Source organism: Zootoca vivipara, chromosome 14, assembly GCF_965207765.1.
Source record: "Zootoca vivipara chromosome 14, rZooViv2.hap1.1, whole genome shotgun sequence".
NCBI lineage: Eukaryota > Metazoa > Chordata > Lepidosauria > Squamata > Lacertidae > Zootoca > Zootoca vivipara.
This window is the reverse complement of record NC_142597.1, coordinates 37,267,722-37,288,538: the sequence shown is the minus strand read 5'-3', so window position 1 is coordinate 37,288,538 and position 20,817 is coordinate 37,267,722. Positions and strand designations below refer to the sequence as shown.

Genomic DNA, 20,817 nt, shown 5'->3' with positions numbered 1-20,817 from the left:
AGGAAAGCATCACAACATATAAAGACAGAGAAGGCCCAGCCTCTCTTTGCTGTTCTCTCTTATCTCACAAGGATAATACAGAAGCCTTTTATGTTAATCCGCATGAGGAGGGATTAGTGTGATTTTCATTGGAGGCTTCAGACAGCACAGCTTCGCGGGTTGTTGTCGTTTTCACTTGCAATGATGGAGGAAGAGATGAAACACACTTTATGCAGACACCGTATATGAACCACCTTCTACTTAAAAAACAAAAAAACAAAATGCAATCTGGAAAGCAGCCCCAGAACCTCCAAACGGCCTTCCCATAATAAGCTGGCAAATGGTCTGCCAAGGGAGAAGACAGAATTGCAAATTTGCAGCAAAAAATATCCCCACCTTCCTGGCAGCGTTTCTCTTCATACAAAACCCTGGTGCTTTACTCCAAAACGGCCCATTGCTCTTCAAAAAGCACAAAGCCCAGGATCATTCCCCGAAGACTGTCTTGAACCCCTTCATCACCTGCAAATGACAGAAACCTGTAAGTAATAGCCCGATTTCTGTATAAAAGGTCCTGCACCTCTCCTCAAAATGGTCTGTGGAAAACAAAACCTGGGGGGGAAATATCAGCACGGCCCGAAATGTTGGGCCTCTCTACTGCTCTGCACCTGCAAGTGAGAGCGGCCTGCCATTTATTCCCAGTGTGGCTGAGGCAGAATAAATAATTGGGTGCAATAATGAGCTGCCTTGTCAGTCCGCGAAACGGTAAATTAATCCCGGCGGGGAGTTGTTTGTCACCTTTTGCCAATCACTCCTTCCCCAGTTCTCTGGGCTTCTTATCACATTAAGTTAATCACACGTTGCCTACCCTTTTTTTTTTTTTGAGGTTTATTTTAAAGCAAGCCTTCTGGCTCCCTACCTCGGAGGCAGGAGGAGGGCAGAGAGGTGATAACTAGGTAATGAGAGGGACAAACGCTCAAAGGGTTCGTCCACGTCACCTGGGAGGGCTTCCTCACGGAACCCACACCTTCGGCTCAAGAGCGGCTGCTGCGTTCGCCTGGCCGAAATGTGTAGAGAGCAGGATGCAATGAACCCGTTCAGCATGGATTCCTTGCAGGCTCCAAGCCTGGGCCCCTGGCCTTGACTGGCTTGGGGAGGGGTCTCAGCTGACAGCTCCGGTGCTGAACACCTCCAGCGCCAGGCATTTGTTGCTGAATTTGTGCCGGAGTTCAAAAGGTAAGCCCTGTGCCAATTTCATTCGTGTTTCTGTTTGAAGCCTACCCGACATTTTAGCAGAGGTAAACAAATGTTTCCCCATGCCGTTCCAGTTAGGGGGCTGGTAACCCACGCCCCCAGGCCTGCACATAATCCTCATCCTGTTTTTTATGAAACCCTCTTCCTGATTTCATTTGGGTGACCAGGAGGGGGAAAGACAGGGGAGAACGGGGCCAGAAAGGGGGGGACCATTCACCTCAAGCTCTGACTCTTCTCACTACAGTGGTACCTCGGGTTACAAACGCTTTGGGTTACAAACATTTCGGGTTACAAACTCTGCTAACCCAGAAGTAGTATCTTGGGTTGAGAACTTTGCCCCAGGATGAGAACGGAAATCGCGCACTGGCGGCCCGGTGGCAGCGGCACACCCCCATTACTGAAAGCGTGCCTCAGGTTAAGAACGGTTTCAGGTTAAGAACGGACCTCCAGAACAAAATATGTTCGTAACCCGAGGTACCACTGTAGTGGTACCTGTACTGCCATGAACGCAGCTCTCAACAGATTTTCTCTGATCCCTACTTTAAACCAGTTAGATTATGCCCAGGGGTGGAGGGAGGGATTCGGTGGGGGTGGTCCACCCCGGATGTCACCACTGAGGGGTGTGACAAAATGCAGGGTGGCCCTCACCGCGGGGCCTGCAGCGCGCCCGAGCCACGCATCTCTCCTGGGAGTGACGCGGTGGCTTGGGCGCTCAAAGGCTCCATGCTGCCCCCAAAGGTCCGGCCGCCGCCTCACCCTCAGCTGTAGGGTGGCTGAGTGGGAGGAGGCAGGCAGACTCCTTGGAGGCCCCACGGAGCATTCTGCCCCAGCTAGCCCCGCCCCGCAAGCAGCTGGCCCCGCCCCTAGGCGCAGGGCACACGGGCCGTCCCAGGCACCCTATCGGCTTGCTCTGCCACTGATTATGCTTATGATGATGCCCATCACAGGGGACACTGGCTTGTGTAAGGCGCCCATTGTGAAATAGGGGGTCACAGATAGTATGCTGGAGAAACAGGTAAGAATGAAAGGAAATCAGGCCAATGGCTCATCTAGTCCAGCATTCTGTTCTCGCAGGGGCCAGCCAGACACCCTAGTGGCAGACCCTCCAAAATAGGGACATATTCCACATTAGTGTCATCCTTCCTGTCTACCTCCCCTACTGCGCCTCCTCCTCACAGGCTGGGGCAGGGATGCAGTTGTAAGAGAACAAGGGAGGTGTCCCTCTTTTTCTTGAGAAATAACACTGCCAAAACCTAGGCCAAAACCAACTCCTGGATCTTAGGAACCACCATGCCAAATTGGGTGATGGCATCTTCAGGGGTGCCTGCATGCAGAGAACAGATGGACGGACAGATAACTTTCCAAAACATATAGAATACAGTTCAGCTAAAATTTACTTTCATTGTTCTGGCTGTGGGCCCCAGAAAGTTGCCCAGGAAGGTGACAAAGTGCCTTTTGCACATGCCTAGAGAGGAATGCTGGCGGAAGTGGTACTTGAAGGGAGAGAAACTGGCCAGACTAGTTGCACAAGGAGTTGGGAAGGAACCCAGCGCTACCTCCCCCTGCCCCAATGTGCTTAAGCAGCTACTGGAAGATAAATATCTACGAGAGGCCAAGTTTACGCCTGCCCGACTGAGCAGCCAAAAGAGTCAGGAGAGCAGTAATTTATATGGAGAGAACAGAAGGTTCAAAATAGCTGTGGGGAACCTTAGGCTCAGCCAATGTTGCTGAACCAGAACTCCCATGGCCAGGGATGATGGAAGTTGAGTTTAGCAACATCAGGGGTCGGCCTTGGGCTCAAGTGGCAGTTAGGCATTGGTTGATCTTATGTTGGGCCATCACCTGCCCCTCCAAGCTTAAGGATATTCCGTTAAAGGAATCCGGGGGTGTGGATCTCATCCGAAGCCCGGGGCGGGGCTAGGGCCAAGACACGACCCCGTCGGGAACCCAGGGGGAGCTCGAGTTTCTTTGCATTGACGGGGCTCCCCCTACAGGTGGTTGACCCTTGCAGGACTCCCTGCGTGACGGATGTCCCTTCAGGACACTCCATTCTGTTTCTTCTCCCTTATTGTTTTCACCCCCTCCTGGACAACCAATCAGCATCCATTTGCCACAGAGGACACTCGGTCCACATGGGGCTGTTTTGTTTTGTTTTCCCTCCTCAGGCTTCCCCTCCAATAGTTTGTCCTTCTGCAAACCTTGGGGCTTGCTTGCAAAAATGTGTACTATAACATTATTTATTATTATTACATTATTATTTATGGAATATATATATATATATCCTGGCTTTCCACCCGAATGAGCCCTGGCCTCAAAACTCGCCAAAGCTACATGCTAAAATGTGCTTATCTGGAGAGATTTGCCGTGAAATCCTGGTAAACCATTTATTCTTGGTAAACCAAGGGGTCTTTTCCAACTTTATGATTTTATGAAATAGATCATCGGTTAGATTCTATTAAAAATGTGCTACTTTAGGGGGAAATGCATTGCGAAAATGTAGACAATAGGCAAAATTGCATACGAGTGAGCATGTTAGGAGAAATCTGTTGATAATTTTTCATGAGGTCTTGGGGAAGTAAATATGCACCTCATTTTTTTGGCCCTTTCTAGGCTCTTCTAGCACCATTTTTTCCATTTTTAAAAGTAAACTATTGGTTCGGTGCAATGCGTGTGTGCACGATTGTGTGTCAATTGGTAGTGTGTAAATTGGTTGTTGGCTGTACTCGTTTTGCAGTTATTTCCCACCCTCTGAAACCCCTTCCCCCATACCTCAAGGATCTGGCGAAATGACTGCCAGCATTTCATTTATTTATTTGTACCCAAGCACATGACTAGGTTGCTCTCTTGGGAATTTGACCGGAGCTGTTTAGAATCAGTCTAGATTCGGGGCGCGTTATTGTTGCCATAACTTATTTTGGGAGACAGAAAAGCATGAAACGGAACAAAAAACTTTTACCTTCGCTCGATGGATGTTGTGTACACATGCAAGCAAGGGGGCGGCAAGTTGCTTAGTCTCCTAAGACTATGTTGTTGCTGCAATCCAATTACATCCTTTGTCAGAGAACCTCCCTGATGAGTTCTTAATTCTATGAATCGACAGTGGGTGAATTGAGAGCGTCTCTGCATATTATTATATGATGTCTTTAGAAGCACAAAACAAACAAATTAATCCCAATGTACCACTCTTGGTGGATTGCCCCTCCCCCTCCCCCTTTGCTTTAACGATGTTTCTGATAGAAAGTTGAAATTTTAATGACATTCTATAGGGGGAGCTGAATTAGCCTCTCTGCATCTGAACTGCTGTTCGGCTTTTTATTATTCCTTGTAAATTTCAAGACCACAACATGTGCAGCGGTGGAACACTGCCTTAAGAGCAGTTTTCATAAATATTTACTTATTTAAATTTGCACCTTGTGCCGTTTTGAAGACTCGAGGCAGAGGCTCGAGTCTTTTTTTAAACAGATTTGGCTTTTTAAACAGATTTTTTTGCCATTTTTATAAAAAAAAAACAAAGGGGGGGGGAAAGGAAGGTGAGCCCTATACAAGTAAAATAACATTCACCAAAAAGGAGGTGAGGACAGCACAAAGGGTGGGGTATTGAAACAAACTACCCTAAACTGAGGACTTTTCAGCATCACGCTCAAGAACACAACATCTTTAGCCCAAGAAGGGAAGACAATGGCTGAGTCGGTAGAACATGAGACTCTTAATCCCAGGGTCATGGGTTTGAGTCCCACACTGGGCGAAAGATTCCTGCATTGCAGGGGGTTGGACTGGATGACCCTTGTGGTCCCTTCCAACTCTACAATTCTACAATTCTATGGTTCTACAGGACTTAGACCTCTTGATATGCCCCGCTTAGCCATATAAGCAGGAGGGTCCACAAATGCAAAAGACGTGGCTTACCAGATTTTGAAGAAGTGCTGGTAAAATACACATCTTTCCAATGAAAGAGCCCCTATCCCCTTCAAAGTCCAAAGTCTAAAATTTCAGCAGGGTGAGCAGGAGAATCCTCAAATACAACGGGGCTGGCACCCGCCTTTGAAGAAAGCGAAGCAATGCCTTTTGCATCTAAAGTGGGTGGGCATTTAAAACCAGTACATGCAGAGTCTAAAATTACCTAACTGCCCAGCTGAAAATTGGCAGGAGAGGCCCCCACCCAGTGGAGGAGCTTCATGCTCCAGCACCCGGGGGGGGGGGGCAGAGAGCAGGCGGGCGTGGGGCTGGTGCATGTCCCAGGGACGTGATGCGTGTCCTGAGGGCGTGGCGTGTTGCCCACAGGGACACGGTGCACATCTGGGGGCGTGGCGCCCAGCGCGGGCAGGGGGGCAGCTGCGATGGGACCCCACCGGGATTGTGCTGCCAGGGGCAGTGCGCTCCCCCCGCACTCCTCTTCCTCCGCCGGTGCCCCCACCCATGTGTCCTTGAAGTCATGCTCAGAACTAGCTTAGCTGAAAGATTTTCAAATATACTTTCCCCAAAAAACTGGAGGCTTTTTTATTGGGTCATATAGGACAAGAGATTGTAAAAGGAGATCAAGTATTATTTATGTATGCGACAACCGCGGCAAGGACTTTGTTAGCCCAAAAATGGAAAACTCAGGAGTTACCGACGATCGAAGAGTGGCAGACAAAAATGATAGACTTGACTAGCAGGATCCGAAACCAGGGAGAGGCAAAGTTCCAAAAAGACTGGAGTAAATTTGTGGACTATATGGAGAGGAATTGTAGAAGATTAAAGACACTTGCAGGATTGAAATAAATCCTACGAAATGACTTTAAATAGAAGGAGTAAAGGAACTGCGAGACAAGAGTTGATAAGAAAACCAGATGAGGGGAGGGAGGGAAGTCAAAGCTCGGCAGAGCATTGGGAATTTGAGATAGGGGAATAGATGTTAAAAAGAGAAAAATTGTGTGTGTTGTGTTTGTTGTTGAATGTTTTGTTTTGTTTAATGTGTTTATTTGAAAAAAATAATAAATTGCTTATATAAAAAAATTACCAGAACTAGCTTAGCTGAATCTGCAGTTAACCTTCCCCTCACAATGCTCCAGGCCATTCCTAATAAGTATGTGTCGTTGTCGTCCCCCCCCCCCACTTTTCTAATACTTTCTGGCTCTCTCCCGCAAGGAGAAGAGGGATTACTCCCGCCTGTATCATGCTCAGCTTGTAGAAAAGACCCCAGAATTCTCTCCCCTTGTTGCAATGTTGCAGCAAACTGTTAAATCTTTTAAGCACCTTCATTGCACAATGTGTGTTTCTTTGGGGGAGGGGTGAGGGAGAGAGGAAGTGAAAGAATAATCAACAATGAGCTGAAAGTTTGCCAGCTGGCACCTAGAGTCTGACTTTGAGAGGCCTCTAACTAGGTGTCCCTGGAAAATCGGGACACTTGGAGGATACGGTGTGTGAAGAAATTAGGCTGCGACACAAAGGCAAACTCCATATTTGTGGCCATGTCCGCCGTTGGCATGTGGTCCTCAGAAGGTTTTACAGGGTGGGGAAAGATTCCATGCCCCAGGGCCTTCTCTAGCTCCTCTCTGAGAGAGTGGATTGCTGAGAAAGCAGCAGGCAGCGAGGGGAAAGCCGGTTTGCTGCTTCAACCCAGGATGTCACCAGCAATTTGCAGCAGGTGGGAGTTGAGGGATCCTTCCAGGCAGCAGAGGGCTGGAGTATCTCAGGAGCCCAAACAGCCCCCCGGAGACTGTCATGTTCAATTTACCAACCTGCCTGCATGCAACAATTGCTTCACACAACTGTGATCGTAGCCCTCTGAGTCAAAGGAGCATCCAGATCTGTAGGCTGGCATGATGCAAGGATGCCTGCGTTTCGTCAGGGCCACATCAACCTTCCAGAAATGGGAGGCTTTGGACACAAAGCATGCCTACGAGTGGGCAACATTTTCAAAGCAGGTTCAGCATTTGAACTGGAACCAAGAGAAGTACTCAAAAGTTCAGGCTTGTTGGGTGTTGATAGAAGTCATTTTGATGGTGGCATCATCAGAGCAGGGCTTGGTGGGGAAACATTGCCCAGGGCTTCACTCAACAGAATGAATCATAGAATCATAGAATCATAGAGTTGGAAGAGACCACAAGGGCCATCCAGTCCAACCCCCTGCCAAGCAGGAAACACCATCAAAGCATTCTTGATATATGCCTGTCAAGCCTCTGCTTAAAGACCTCCAAAGAAGGAGACTCCACCACACTCCTTGGTAGCAAATTCCACTGCCGAACAGCTCTTACTGTCAGGAAGTTCTTCCTAATGTTTAGGTGGAATCTTCTTTCTTGTAGTTTGAATCCATTGCTCCGTGTCCGCTTCTCTGGAGCAGCAGAAAACAACCTTTCTCCCTCCTCTATATGACATCCTTTTATATATTTGAACATGGCTATCATATCACCCCTTAACCTTCTCTTCTCCAGGCTAAACATACACCCAGCTCCCTAAGCCGTTCCTCATAAGGCATCGTTTCCAGGCCTTTGACCGTTTTGGTTGCCCTCTTCTGGACACGTTCCAGCTTGTCAGTATCCTTCTTGAACTGTGGTGCCCAGAACTGGACACAGTATTCCAAGTGAGGTCTGACCAGAGCAGAATACAGTGGTACTACGGTATTTCTTCCCTTGATCTAGATGCTATACTCCTATTGATGCAGCCCAGAATTGCATTGGCAATGAGAAGGTGAGCAGCGCTATCTTTCCACATTTTGATGTAACTGAAGTTGTACACATTGCCATCTGAACCACTGTTAGCATACCCTGCAACATCTTGGGAACCAAAATCAGGACACTCCTTTATTTGGTCCCAAATGCTCACACATGCGCGAGAGCGCAAGACCAAAATATGCTCGCTTTTGGGTCTTGCAAGACTGAAAAGTGAGTGTCATTTGGTCCGGCGCTCTGGTGTGAGCCACCTGACTCACTCCAGAGTGCCAGAATGAAAAATGAGACGTTCCAGGATCCAAACAGTAGCTGGGATTGGCTTCTGTAATTCTGGGATGTCCCGCTTAATTCAGAACTGTTGAGTGCCATGTGACAAGACCATGAAGTCCAGTGTCTAAAATCACCAAACCTTACCATTGCAATGTGATATGAGAGAAGTGCCATTAGGTAGCACTTCAATTCATAGAATCTTAGCATTGGAAGAGATCCCCAAGAACGGCTTCCTGTTTACTCATCAGGTGTGGTCTGAAAGCATTGCAGGTCTGTGCTATAAAAAGGACGATTAATAAGGAAATGTTGCTAGGATGCCAGCTAGTTTATAGCAAAGTAAAAATTAGCATTGGAGGGTGGGGTGGGGCATGTCCACCTGCGGATTTACTTGCAGGGGTTCCACACAGTTTTGTTTTCCTGAGGTCAATAAGATCATATCTGAACTTCTGAATAGCAGGGTGGAATGATTGGTCGTGAATCTGTCATGGATCCATTAGCTGAGATTATTGAATTGCAGAGGGTTGGACTAGATGGCCCTCGAGGTCCCTTCCAGCTCTATGATTCTATGAACTAAAGGGACTAGAAACATTTGAATAAATAAAATGACGATAGCTGAACATTTTAGGAGCGTCATCCTGGAATGTCCTGGGGGCGGGAGAGGGAACCACAATCCCAGAGCGCCCCTCTTCGGTGTGTATGCCTTGTGCATGCACTCTCCAACTTTGCAGCCTGTGGAGAGGGCAGAGAAGAAGAGGACATTTTCTCCCTGGTCCTCATTCTAGCTGGTCTGACTTTGCCAGTCTAAGCACAGCAAGACTCTGCGCAAGTCCGTTTGCTGATGCAGTTGTAACCTTTTGCTCTTTTTGTGGCTTGCATTTAATAGCCACTGTTTCCCCCCTCCCCGGCCCACACACATTGTTCTACCCGATATCAAATACATTAGTACATTTGCCTTTCACATTTAGAGGAATGTTACGTCACTGGGCGCCTTTGATTCCGTTCCAAATTGTGAGGCGGGAGGGAGGAAAAGAAACACAACCCCCCCCCCTGCTTTGAAATATTAAAATGTGCTTCCTGCACAACCTGTTTTGGGTGCTTTCACCTTGTGACTTGGCACGCCCATTTAACCTGTCAAGCAGCCAGTGCACAATGTCTCACTTAGAGAAATATTAACAAAGGGATGTTGGCGGGTGTGTGTGTGTGTGCAATAAAGCACAACCTATATGGATGTTCAAGCTGGCGTCTGGCTGCAGGAGAGGTCTCCAGAAAGACGCTCGGTGGTTTCGGATATATGCAACGCTAGCGTGGATTGGTGGGGGTGTTGGAAACATGATGGACCTCCTTAGCAGCATTTTGGTGAGTGTTGTGCCGCAGGTGTCATGCAACGGACGTGCAATCAGCTCGCACAGTGAGCTTGCTTGACCCTCCGCTAAACAACTTCGATCCTGGCAAAAGCACCAAGTCAAAACTAGCCACGTTAGGGGAATGGCCGTAGCTCAGTGATAAGAGTGTCTGCCCTGCAAGCAGAAGTTCCCAGGTTCGATCCCCACTAGCATTCTCCAGGGGGAGAAATTCCTGCCGGAAATCCTGGAGAGCTGCTGCCAGTCAGTGTAGACAATACTGAGTTAGATGGACCACAGGTCTGGCTGAGTATAAGCCAGGATAGTTGGTTAGAGCGTGGTGCTGATAACCTGCCAAGGTCGCAGGTTCAGTTCCCATATGGGACAGCTGCTTATTCCTGCCTTGCGGGCGGATGGACTTGACGATCCTCAAGGTCCCTTCCAACTCTACAATTCTAGGATTCTATATAACCCAGACTCCAATTCTTGATTAGGGATGTATGGGGTGAGGTGGGGTGGGGTGGGGGAAATTCAGTTCAGTTTGCATTGCAGGTGAACCTACAAATCTGCGCTCTCGGAAGCACTAAACGAGCCAAAACATATTGTTCAAAACTTGTACTGCTGCTCATTCTGCAATGCACTCTGCTGGCTGAGTAATGTGTACAGAAGACGTACGTATGTGCCGTGGCAAAGTGTGCATGAAAATGAAATTGTGTAAATTGCATACAAAATACGTTGTATAAGGGCAATTTGCTTTGTGAAAATGCGTACATTAGGCAAAACTGCATACAAAATTAAAACCGTGTTTATGGAAGACAATCTTACTCAGCTATGAGAGATCGCTAAACAGAGAGAGAGAGAGAAAGAGATTAGATATGTAGTATGTTGACATTGGATCTGGTTTTTAGGTTATTGTTGATTTCAACCACTTTTCAATGTTTTAATCTATTGTTCTTCCTGATGATTTTATCGCTTTGTTGCTTTGAAGTTTCGTTACAAATAAGCAGTGTATAAATATTGTGAAATATTCAGATAAGTAAATAAAATATATTAGAAGTTCTCTCCCAAATGCTGATGAATTTTCATGACTTCTTTTTAAATAGCCAGCTGGTGTGGAAATTAGGAGAACTGAAGTTAACAGCAGGGGAAAATGAATTCCCAGAATCGAGAGATTCTTGAGAATTCTGAATGTTTCACTAGAGGCAGGTGGAATTTACAGCATGGATTACAAAGTCTTGCCATGCCTCCCTCCCTCTTATATTATCCCTTCTGAGCTGCGAACTGCCTGGCTCTTATCTCCTGGAGTGCAATATGTGTGAAAACACCCTTGCACCCAAGAACTGTTAGGAGAACCATGTATGTCGGGTCTAAAACCATAGATAGCTTTATGGTTTGGGTGGAAGTTTAGGGGGTCCGATTGCCATTTTCAGGAAGACATGCTAGGCCTTGCCTACTCTCCAGAGCTTTCCCTCCCTGTCTTCTGAGAGCCTTCAGAGTTCCCAAGAACCCAACTGATACCTTTTAATGCAATGAATACGGCATGTCGTCAAGATCTAACATTTAATTACAGTAATTAGAGAGTTTCTGCATGAGAATTTTCGGCGTAATGCTTTGCACCTTGAAAAATCACCTCCTGGTATCATGGGAAGGGTGCATTGAAGAGCTACATTCCTAGCAAGGCAACCTGGTTGAGGAGGAACCATAGCTCAGTGGTGGAACAACCCAAAGATACTTTGCATGCTAGAGATGCACACTCTTGCCTCTGCCATCAGCTGGAGAGTTGCACGCTCTGCTTCTTAGGAAAGAATGTCATGGCAAGGGGCAAACCAGCATGGCCACTTCCATTGGCCAGTGAAAGAGCGGCTTGAAGATGAAAATAGGGCTGTCCTAAGGAAAAGCGGAGGGACACGGGTGGCGTTGTGGGTTAAACCACTGAGCCTAGGGCTTGCCGATCAGAAGGTCGGCGGTTCGAATCCCCGCAACGGGGTGAGCTCCCGTTGTTCAGTCCCAGCTTCTGCCAACCTAGAAGTTCGAAAGCACGTCAAAGTGCAAGTAGATAAATAGGTACCACTCCGGCGGGAAGGTAAACGGTGTTTCTGTGCACTGCTCTGGTTCGCAAGAAGCGGCTTAGTCATGCTGGCCACATGCTCCCTCGGCCAGTAAAGTGACATGAGTGCTGCAACCCCAGAGTCGTTCGCGACTGGACCTTTACCTTTACCTTTAAGGAAAAGCGGGACAACAAATCAGAAATTGGGATGGCTTCTGTGAATTTGGGACTGTCGCTGGAAAATAGGGACACTTGGAGGGTCTGTGTCTATCAACAAAGCTCTAAGGGTTGCTGGATTGTGTGTGTGTGTGTGTGTGTGTGAGAGAGAGAGAGAGAGAGAGAGAGACAGACAGACAGACAGACAGACAGACAGACAGACAGACAGACAGACAGGCAGGCAGTAGTATTGCCTGCTGCCTATAAGCCGACTTTGATAATCCTTTGATTGAAAGGTATACCTCTTCAAAATAAACAAGAAGGCCCCAGCTTCAATTTCTGACATCTCCAGTTAAAAGGAGCAGGCGGCAGGTGGAAAGCCCTCTGCCTTAAGGTGTTGGAGAATCACTGCCGATCAGAATAGACAAGATGGCCCAAAGTCTGACCTGATGTAACACACAGTTTGCTGCATTCACAAAACAGCTGGCGGGCCCCATTCATAACCCTGCAGAGGCATGTAATGAGATGCTATTGCAGTACAACGAAAAGTCTGAACTCTTGTCAGACTAGAAAGGCAGAGCTGACAGCTGAGTGGCAGGCATGTCAGCTTAATTACACTGCTCTTCTCCCTCCCACTTTCCCGGCATTGTTCTCACCCATGTCATCTTCAGTGAGATTTCATAAATCAAGAAGGTTAACTCTGGAGGCAACAAGGTGTGGAAGAGCTGAGCTTGCTGGAGCAGCTTGCAAGGAACGCTGAGCCAATGTTCCCCATCATGTTCCACTAAACAGAAGTGAGTGAATGGTTGGTTGGGTGGATATGTGAGTGGGAGAGAGGGAGAGGGAGAGAAGGGACATGGGAAGCGGTCTTATATCAAGTCGGACCACTGTTCCACCTAGCTCAGCATTGTCCACCCTGGATGGAAGTGGTTCTCTGGGATTCCAGAAAGCGTTCTCTCCCAGCCCTACCTGAAGACACCAGGGATTGAAGCCGAGACCTTCTGCATGCTGAGCTACAACCCTTCCCGTGTGGGGCAGATCTAGCCCTGTCCACTGCTTGACTGTGCCCACCCCCATCCATGAGAATGTAGCTTTGGGGCAAAAGAGAGAGAAAATCCTCACCTCTGCTTTAATGTTCTGGGGGTTTGTTAGTCTTTGCATTCTAGGCATCCTAAATGGACCCACAGAGTCAATGAGCCTCTAGTGTTTTCTCAGGGGAGGACCCTAGTTCACACCATTTGAGAGTGTGGCGCTAATCATGCCAAGGTTGCAGGTTCGATCCCTGTATGGGACAGCTGCTTATTCCTGCATTGCAGGGGGTTGGACTAGATGATCCCCAGGGTCCCTTCCAACTCTATGATTCTATGGTTTCTACAGTACTGTTGCGCTTGGCTCCCTGAGACTGGCAAGGATGGAAATGGAGTGTGGCTCTTTTTCAGTGCTGGGGGCATTGTCATACAGTGGTTCCACTCCTTCCTCCTGGGCCGTGTTCAGAAAGTGGTGGTGGGAGATGAGTGTTCAGACCCCTGGGCTCTCACTTGTGGGGTGCCTCAGGGTTCTGTCCTCTCCCCCATGCTTTTTAACATCTACATGCAGCTGCTGGGAGAGATCATCAGGGGGTTGGGGCTGGGTGTCCATCAGTATGCGGATGATACCCAGCTCTACCTCTCTTTTAAATCAGAACCAGTGAAGGTGGTGAAGGTCCTGTGTGAGTGTCTGGAGGCGGTTGGAGGATGGATGGTGGCTAACAGATTGAGGTTGAATCCTGACAAGACAGAAGTACTGTTTGTGGGGGACAGGAGGCGGGCGGGTGTGGAGGACTCCCTGGTTCTGAATGGGGTACCTGTGCCCCTGAAAGACCAGGTGTGCAGCCTGAGAGTCATCTTGGACTCACAGCTGTCCATGGAGGCACAGGTCAATTCTGTGCCCAGGGCAGCTGTCTATCAGCTCCATCTGGTACGCAGGCTGAGACCCTACCTGCCTGCAGACTGTCTAGCCAGAGTGGTGCATGCTCTAGTTATCTCCCGCTTGGACTATTGCAATGCGCTCTACGTGGGGCTACCTTTGAAGGTGACTCGGAAACTACAATTAATCCAGAATGCGGCAGCTAGACTGGTGACTGGGAGCGGCCGCCAAGACCACATAACACCGGTCTTGAAAGATCTACATTGGCTCCCAGTACGTTTCCGAGCACAATTCAAAGTGTTGGTGCTGACCTTTAAAGCCCTAAATGGCCTCGGTCCAGTATACCTGAAGGAGCGTCTCCACCTCCATCGTTCTGCCCGGACACTGAGGTCCAGCACCGAGGGCCTTCTGGCGGTTCCCTCATTGCGAGAAGCCAAGTTGCAGGGAACTAGGCAGAGGGCCTTCTCGGTGGTGGCGCCTACCCTGTGGAACTCCCTCCCACCAGATGTCAAAAAGGAAAACAACTACCAGACTTTTAGAAGACATCTGAAGGCAGCCCTGTTCAGGGAGGCTTTTTAATGTTTAATAGATTATTGTGTTTTATTCTTCTGTTGGAAGCCTCCCAGAGTGGCTGGGGAGACCCGGCCAGATGGGCGGGGTATAAAAAATAAATTATTATTATTATTATTATTATTATTATTATTATTATTATTATTCCAGATTCAGCTTCCCCAGCTTTCATTTTCTGCCTAGTTTGTTGCTTGTATTAATCAGAGAGACCAGTCCAGCCTGTTAGGGGCAGAGATTGCTTACCAGGGACGGGATTTCTGGCCTCGAGCAGGGCTCAAGGGATGTGCGGTAACTCAGAAGGCACCGGTCATGCCACACGTGCTCTAGCGAGCTGCTGTATCTTTCTGGCTGCGAAATGGTGGAAACGCCACCGGCTGCTCCATGCTGATAAGTCCCAACAGGCACGCTTTTGTCTCAGCTGAACCTTAGAAACACAGGAAGCCACCTTAAAATGAGTCAGACCCATTGGTCCATCTAGCTGAGTGTTTTCGATGCTGACTGGCAGCAGCTCTCCAGAGTTTCAGGCAGGGAATGTCTCCTGGCCCTCCCTGGAGATTTCTGCATGGAGTTGCCCTACCGCTGAACTTCAGGAGCAGGAATCTCAAAGGGTCATGTCTTAGGTTTGCAGCAGAGTAATTTCAGGGATGCTGGCACAGCCCTGCCAATTTCATGCGTGGAAGTGGATCTTGGGGTCTTAGCACTGTAGAGTTGGAAAGAGACCACAAGCGTTATCTAGTCCAACCCCCTACAATGCAGGAAACTTTTGTCCAGTGTGAGGATTTGAACCTACAACCCTGAGATCAAGAGTCGCATGCTCTACTGACTGAGCTTAGTCTACCACAGCTTAGTCTTCTTTGTTTCCCGTTCATTCCACACTTTTGAGGAATCAGTCCTCCACCATGACAGCACCTCTGGAACTCCTTGCCTATTGATATTATGCAGGCACCCCTGCTATACAATTTTCAAAGCCTTCTAAGAACTCCCCCCCCCCAATTTAAGAAGCCTACTCATATATGCAAATCTGACATGTATTTTGAGATGCAATTTAATTTTATAATGTATATTTTTGAACGGCTGATTTGATTTTGAAATCCTATAATATTGTGTGATTTTTAACGTTTGTTGTTGTTTCCTGGATCCTTCGCCAGGAGGTCTTGGGGTGGGTCACAATGATTTAAGGTTCAGAATGAAACGTTGAAAACAAATTACTGTCACCAGAATAGTGATAAAATACGAAAAGCAAGAAATCTTGATGCAATCGCACATGAGACCACACCAAGATTGCTTTATTACAATGTTTAATATCAAGATTGCTTTATTGCAGTGTTTAACATCACAATTACTTTATTGCAGTGTGGTTTATCAGGGTCCATGCAAGCATCAGCAATGAAGATGGGAAAACATGCAAAAGGCACTGGCATTTTAGGAAGGACCCTGACAAACCAGACCATGAATTAGTCTTTTAAAGCCTTCCAAGTTGGTGGCCATCACTGCCTACTGTGGCGGTGAGTTCCATAGTTCAATTATGCACTGCGTGAAGAAGTCCTTTCTATTATCTGCCTTAAAGGAGTAAAGGAACTTAGATCTCTCTTGCAAGCAGACAAAGGTTTGATCAAAAGATGTCAGGAGGGCGGAGATGAGGAAAGACAAGACAGAAAGCTCTTTGGTACTCTGCACCATCTTTGGAAAGAAAAGCCGTGTTTGTTTATTAGGAGTGTCCCAATATTTGACGAGGACTCCCAGAGTAGCTGGATAGGCTCTTTATTTTTTTTATTTTTTTTAAGGCGGGCAGCTTCCTGAGAAAATAAACCTGCAATTGAATTACCGGGCTGTTACTAGACGAAGGAGATGACCTTGCAAATGACTGGAAAATTCAAAAAGCGATACAATAATCGAGTTTGGTTGGGCGAGCTCTGCTGGAACCTTGCCACTAATTAACTTAATGGTCTGCGTCTGTCTTTGCTCTGGCTTTTATTTTCCAGCCTGATTGTCACTTCGCTTTACGTTATCGGGCACAATTTTGGGGGGCTGACACACCCCTCTTTCGCTTCCTGAGCTTGCCTTTCCTTTGCCAGTGCAGGATTCTGAGTGCTAAGGTGAGCTTCATCCCCGTCTCTGTGCACCCTCATGGAATTGTAGAGTTGGAAGGGACCATTGAGGGGTGTGTGTGTCTTCTTATCCAACCCCCTGCAATTCAGGAATCTTTTGACCAACATGGGGCTTGACCCCACAAACCCTGAGATTAAGAGTCTACCGATTGAGCTACCCCAGGACATTGGGAAAGGAGTCTTCTTTCCACCAGGCCAGCCTGTATGTTAAATCTAGGACTCTCTTTTTCAGGGGTGGGGAATCTGTGGCCTTTCAGATGCTGTTGGACTCCAGCTCCCTTCAGCCCTACTCAGCAGAGCCAGTGGGTAAGGATGATGGGAGTTGTCGTTCAGCAACAGAGTCTCTACCACTGGCAGTGGTTCTCCAAAGCCTCAAGCAGAGGCATACTCCAATCCCATCACCTGTGACCACCTGAAGATGCCAAGGTTGAATGTGAAACCTCTATCAGGTCATCTAGCCTAGTATCTTCTACTCTGACAGTGGCTCTCCAGGATTTCAGGTTAGGGAAGGCTGGTGGTGAAGCTCTGGAGCAAGCCAGCAGTAAATCACACCATGCAGGTTGGAGTTAACTCTTCATTAGCCAGAACAGACTAGTGTTAGGCCCAGTGAGCACAGGAACTCATCCCTGGTAGGTCTTGACCAGGGGTCCCCAAACTAAGGCCCAGGGGCCGGATGCGGCCCAATTGCCTTCTAAATCCGGCCCCTGGATGATCCAGGAATCAGCATGTTTTTACATGAGTAGAATGTGTCCTTTTATTTAAAATGCATCTCTGGGTTATTTGTGGGGCCCACCTGGTGTTTTTTACATGAGCAGAATGTGTCCTTTTATTTAAAATGAATCTCTGGGTTATTTGTGGGGCATAGGAATTTGTTCATATTTTCCCCCAAAATATAATCCGCCCCCCCCAAGGTCTGAGGGACAGTGGACCGGCCCCGTGCTGAAAAGGTTTGCTGACCCCTGGTCTTGACCAATGGATCAGTTGTCCATGTGTCCTCTCTAGAGTTTTTTTTCCCAAGCAATCAGAGACTGCACCTGCATGTCTGCCTTTGTTCCTCCTGCTTCTTGCCTCTTCTGGTTCTGGGAGACCAGGGAGGAGGGGAGCTGGTCACAGCCTGGCTTCTTCACCAGCTTGACTCCTCTTTGCCTCTCTCTTCTTGATTCAGCTTCTGCCTCTGATTCTTGACTTTGCTTTGCCACAGACTCCCCCAGCTCACTAAGCCCCATTACTCCTTCAGCTTCCAACACCTCATCTTCCCAGTCTTCTCCCTCTTACCATTCATTGTTGTTTAGGGCAGGCCTGTTTAGGGAAGCTTTTAATGTTTTATAAATTATTGTATTTTAATACCTGTGTTATAGGGACCCAGGTGGCGCTGTGGGTAAATCCACAGAATCTAGGGCTTGCTGATCAGAAGGTCGGTGGTTCGAATCCCTGCAGTGGGGTGAGCTCCCGTTGCTCGGTCCCAGCTCCTGCCAACCTAGCAGTTCGAAAGCACATCAAAGTGCAAGTAGATAAATAGGGACCGCTCCGGCGGGAAGGTAAACGGCGTTTCCGTGTGCTGCTCTGGTTCGCCAGAAGCAGCTTTGTCATGCTGGCCACATGACCCGGAAGCTGTCTGCGGACAAACGCCGGCTCCCTCGGCCTATAGAGCGAGATGAGCGCCGCAACCCCAGAGTCGGACACGACTGGACCTGATGGTCAGGGGCCCCTTTACCTTTAATACCTGTGTTGCAAGCCGCCCAGAGTGGCTGGGGAAACCCAGCCAGATGGGCGGAGTATAAATAATAAGTTATTATAATATTATTATTATTGTTCCACCACCACTCCCCAGGCTTTGAGCTTTCTTCCCTTGGTGGTTCCCCTGCTGGTTCCTACCACCATTCATCTGCATCGAACTGGTCCATGACTTCTGGCCTGTGGGCTTTATTCAGCCCACATGTCTTCTCCATTTGACTTGTGAGAGCATGTTTTGCCAAAGCACATCTACTTGCCCCATGTGATTTCAGCTGTAATGCAGATAAACAGGGTCAAAAAGGGCTTTGCAGTTACCACCAGTCAACTGATCAGCACTACCTGCAAAGATCCGCTGCGAAAGCTATCTGTCTGGCTCCATTGCAAGCCCCGACAAACAGCTGGTTGTCGGTGCTTGCAAAGCCCAGGCAATTCAAAGCGCCATGTCAGCTGCTGTCATGGTGATGTCAGGTAACTGGCAGCTGGGTAGCTCCGCCCAACTGTCAAACTTGGCTTGTCCGCGGGGACGTGGGTGGAAGGTAACGACCTGGCCCACCAGCTGGATCCGCCTCCTCACTTCTGTCCTACACAGAAGAGCAGAGCAATGGGACGAACGGAAAGAAGAGGAGCATTGTTTCATCACAGGGGTGGGGAGTTCTGGGCTAGGGAGGAGCCAATGGTGGCTGGAGTCAGGCGGGCTGACAGAGGGGGCATTGCAGCCTCATTCCTCGCTTGGCAGCAGGTGGATGGAGTTAGCTACGGATCGAGGCCTTTCCAGGAACGGAGGGGCTGCGTGGCAGTTGTCTACAACCGAGCCTAAGTTCTAAGACCTGCCTCTTCACAGTCTCATGTTTTTTGTACAGGAGGCTGACCAAGTGCTTCCTCAGTTTTTCCAGGAGGGTGAAGCACAGGCTCTTGCCATAGACTGGGGAGGATGTCGATTGCAATGGAGGTTCCCTCCCGGCTCCTCCTCTGAGGACTGGGCCCTGCCTCCATTGCCCCAGCCCTACTGCAACACTGGACATTACATTCCAATTAAACAAATGCCCCAGACCTAGGGTTATTCCTAGGTGTTGGGGGAGAGATGGTAACTGCTTCCCAAAATGGCGGGGGATATTTTGGTATAATGCTTCAAAGCAATGTAATTCTACAAAGACACAACGGAGCTGACATTTTCTGAGAAAAAAAGGTCTTCTAAGAACATTTGGCTCAGCTATAATTGTATATAACCCTTCTGACTCTGTTTTTTTCACGGCACCTTTAATTATATTTCATTGGGTTGTTTTGTTTGTTTGTTTTTAACTTTAGTTCCTTTTAAATTGTTTTATTGCTGGCTTTTATTGCTGGCTACTTCCTTCTATATACAGCTTTCTTTAAAAAAATAATAATATGCATTTTACCGTTTTGAAAACTGCCTGAACCTCTAATGAAGAAAAGTGGGTGTCAATATGTCATATCAATAAGGGTTTCCTCGCCATCCAGTGTTCTGAGCTCATCCTGCGTTGACGGAAACAAAAAAGGGTTTTCAAACAGGGGCAAGTTCTCACAGAGTCTTCAAGAGGTGAACCAGCAGAATGAAATGGGGATTTCTGGGTTTATAGTAGTGGCTGACATTTTACACTAGAACATCAGAAGAACATGAGAAGAGGTCTCCTGGATGAGGCCATCAGCTACCTAGTCATAGAATCACAGGGTTAGATGGTACTCCAAAGGTCATCTAGTCCAACCCCCTGCAATGCAGGAATCCAGTGCTCTGTTCTCACAGTGGCTAACCAGATGCACCAGTGGGAACCCTGCAAGAGGGACACAGGCGTAGCTGTATTCTCTCCACCTGCAGTTCCCAGCAGATGGTGTTTAGAGGCGTTGCCCCCTCCAGCGGATTTCGGTTTGCAATCAATGAACGAGGGACAATTGATATAAAAACCTAGACTTTTCTGTGCGTATCTATTTACTTGTTAGTCCCCCCCCCCCCGTTCTCTGGGCATTGTGCATTGCAATTAAAAGTCTAAGAATAATGCCTGTAAAAATCCACCATGAATCTTAGAAGCCAAATCCAGTATAAAGCCCAAATTTTAAAAAAAGTAAATACACAGTAAGATGCAAGAGAAAACACAGGAGCTAAACACTACCACCAAATACAGTAACTAAAACCACTGGCCAGAGGGATTTAAGCGAGAATGCTTAAGTCTTAGTCTGGTGCCAAGCGAGCTTCCCTGGCAGAGCGGATTCAATTGCTAGGGGGCCACCACAGAAGAAGCCCTGTCCCTCATGGCACTCTGAGCTTCAGACTGAGGAAACTCAGAGATCTGCCTCTGTGGATGACCTTAAGTTTCAGGTAATTCCAGGAGGAGGAGATCTTCCTTCTGACATCAAGGTTCCAAGCCATTTAGGGCTTCATTAGTCAAAACTCTCCGAACTGGAGGCAGTGAGTGCAATAAATGATCTGGTTGCAGTTGTCATAAGGTGTTGACTTTTAGCTTCACTTCTTTCTTTCTTTTCTTTGTCTCCCCCAGTCTGCAGAGTTCTTTGAAATGCTGGAAAAAATGCAGGTATGTGCCATGTCAGTTCTGCCCGGAACTTGTTCCTCTTTGCAACTGTGCATGCATGTTTGAACATAATTTGAAGCAGGGTGTGGGTGCAAAAGGCCTTCAAAGATGTTTGAGATCTTTGGTGACTGGGATCGATGTCTCACGATTCTGAAAATACGTGAACAGTGGCTGATCTGATAAAGATGAAGTGGCAGAGGATTGCAGCCTTCCTTCCTTCAGCTTGCAAATAAATGCTTTGCCAATAGATCAAGCTGCAAGAAA

The 20,817-nt window shown here is 47.8% G+C and overlaps 1 protein-coding gene across 6 annotated transcripts in view; it reads left to right on the top strand.

The window, feature by feature from the left end:
* Positions 1-20,817, top strand: part of RAP1GAP2 (RAP1 GTPase activating protein 2) — a 166,706-nt gene that overhangs the window by 97,607 nt on the left and 48,282 nt on the right. For 3 of the 6 annotated variants that reach the window (XM_035138755.3, XM_035138760.3, XM_035138757.3), the window contains one exon: positions 20,521-20,556. In XM_035138755.3, coding sequence (XP_034994646.2) covers positions 20,521-20,556 — 36 coding nt within the window. Of the gene's footprint in view, positions 1-862; positions 1,213-9,254; positions 9,507-15,642; positions 15,674-20,520; positions 20,557-20,817 lie in introns of those variants that run through there. The other 3 variants (XM_035138759.3, XM_035138758.3, XM_088658100.1) reach the window with 3 other exon arrangements.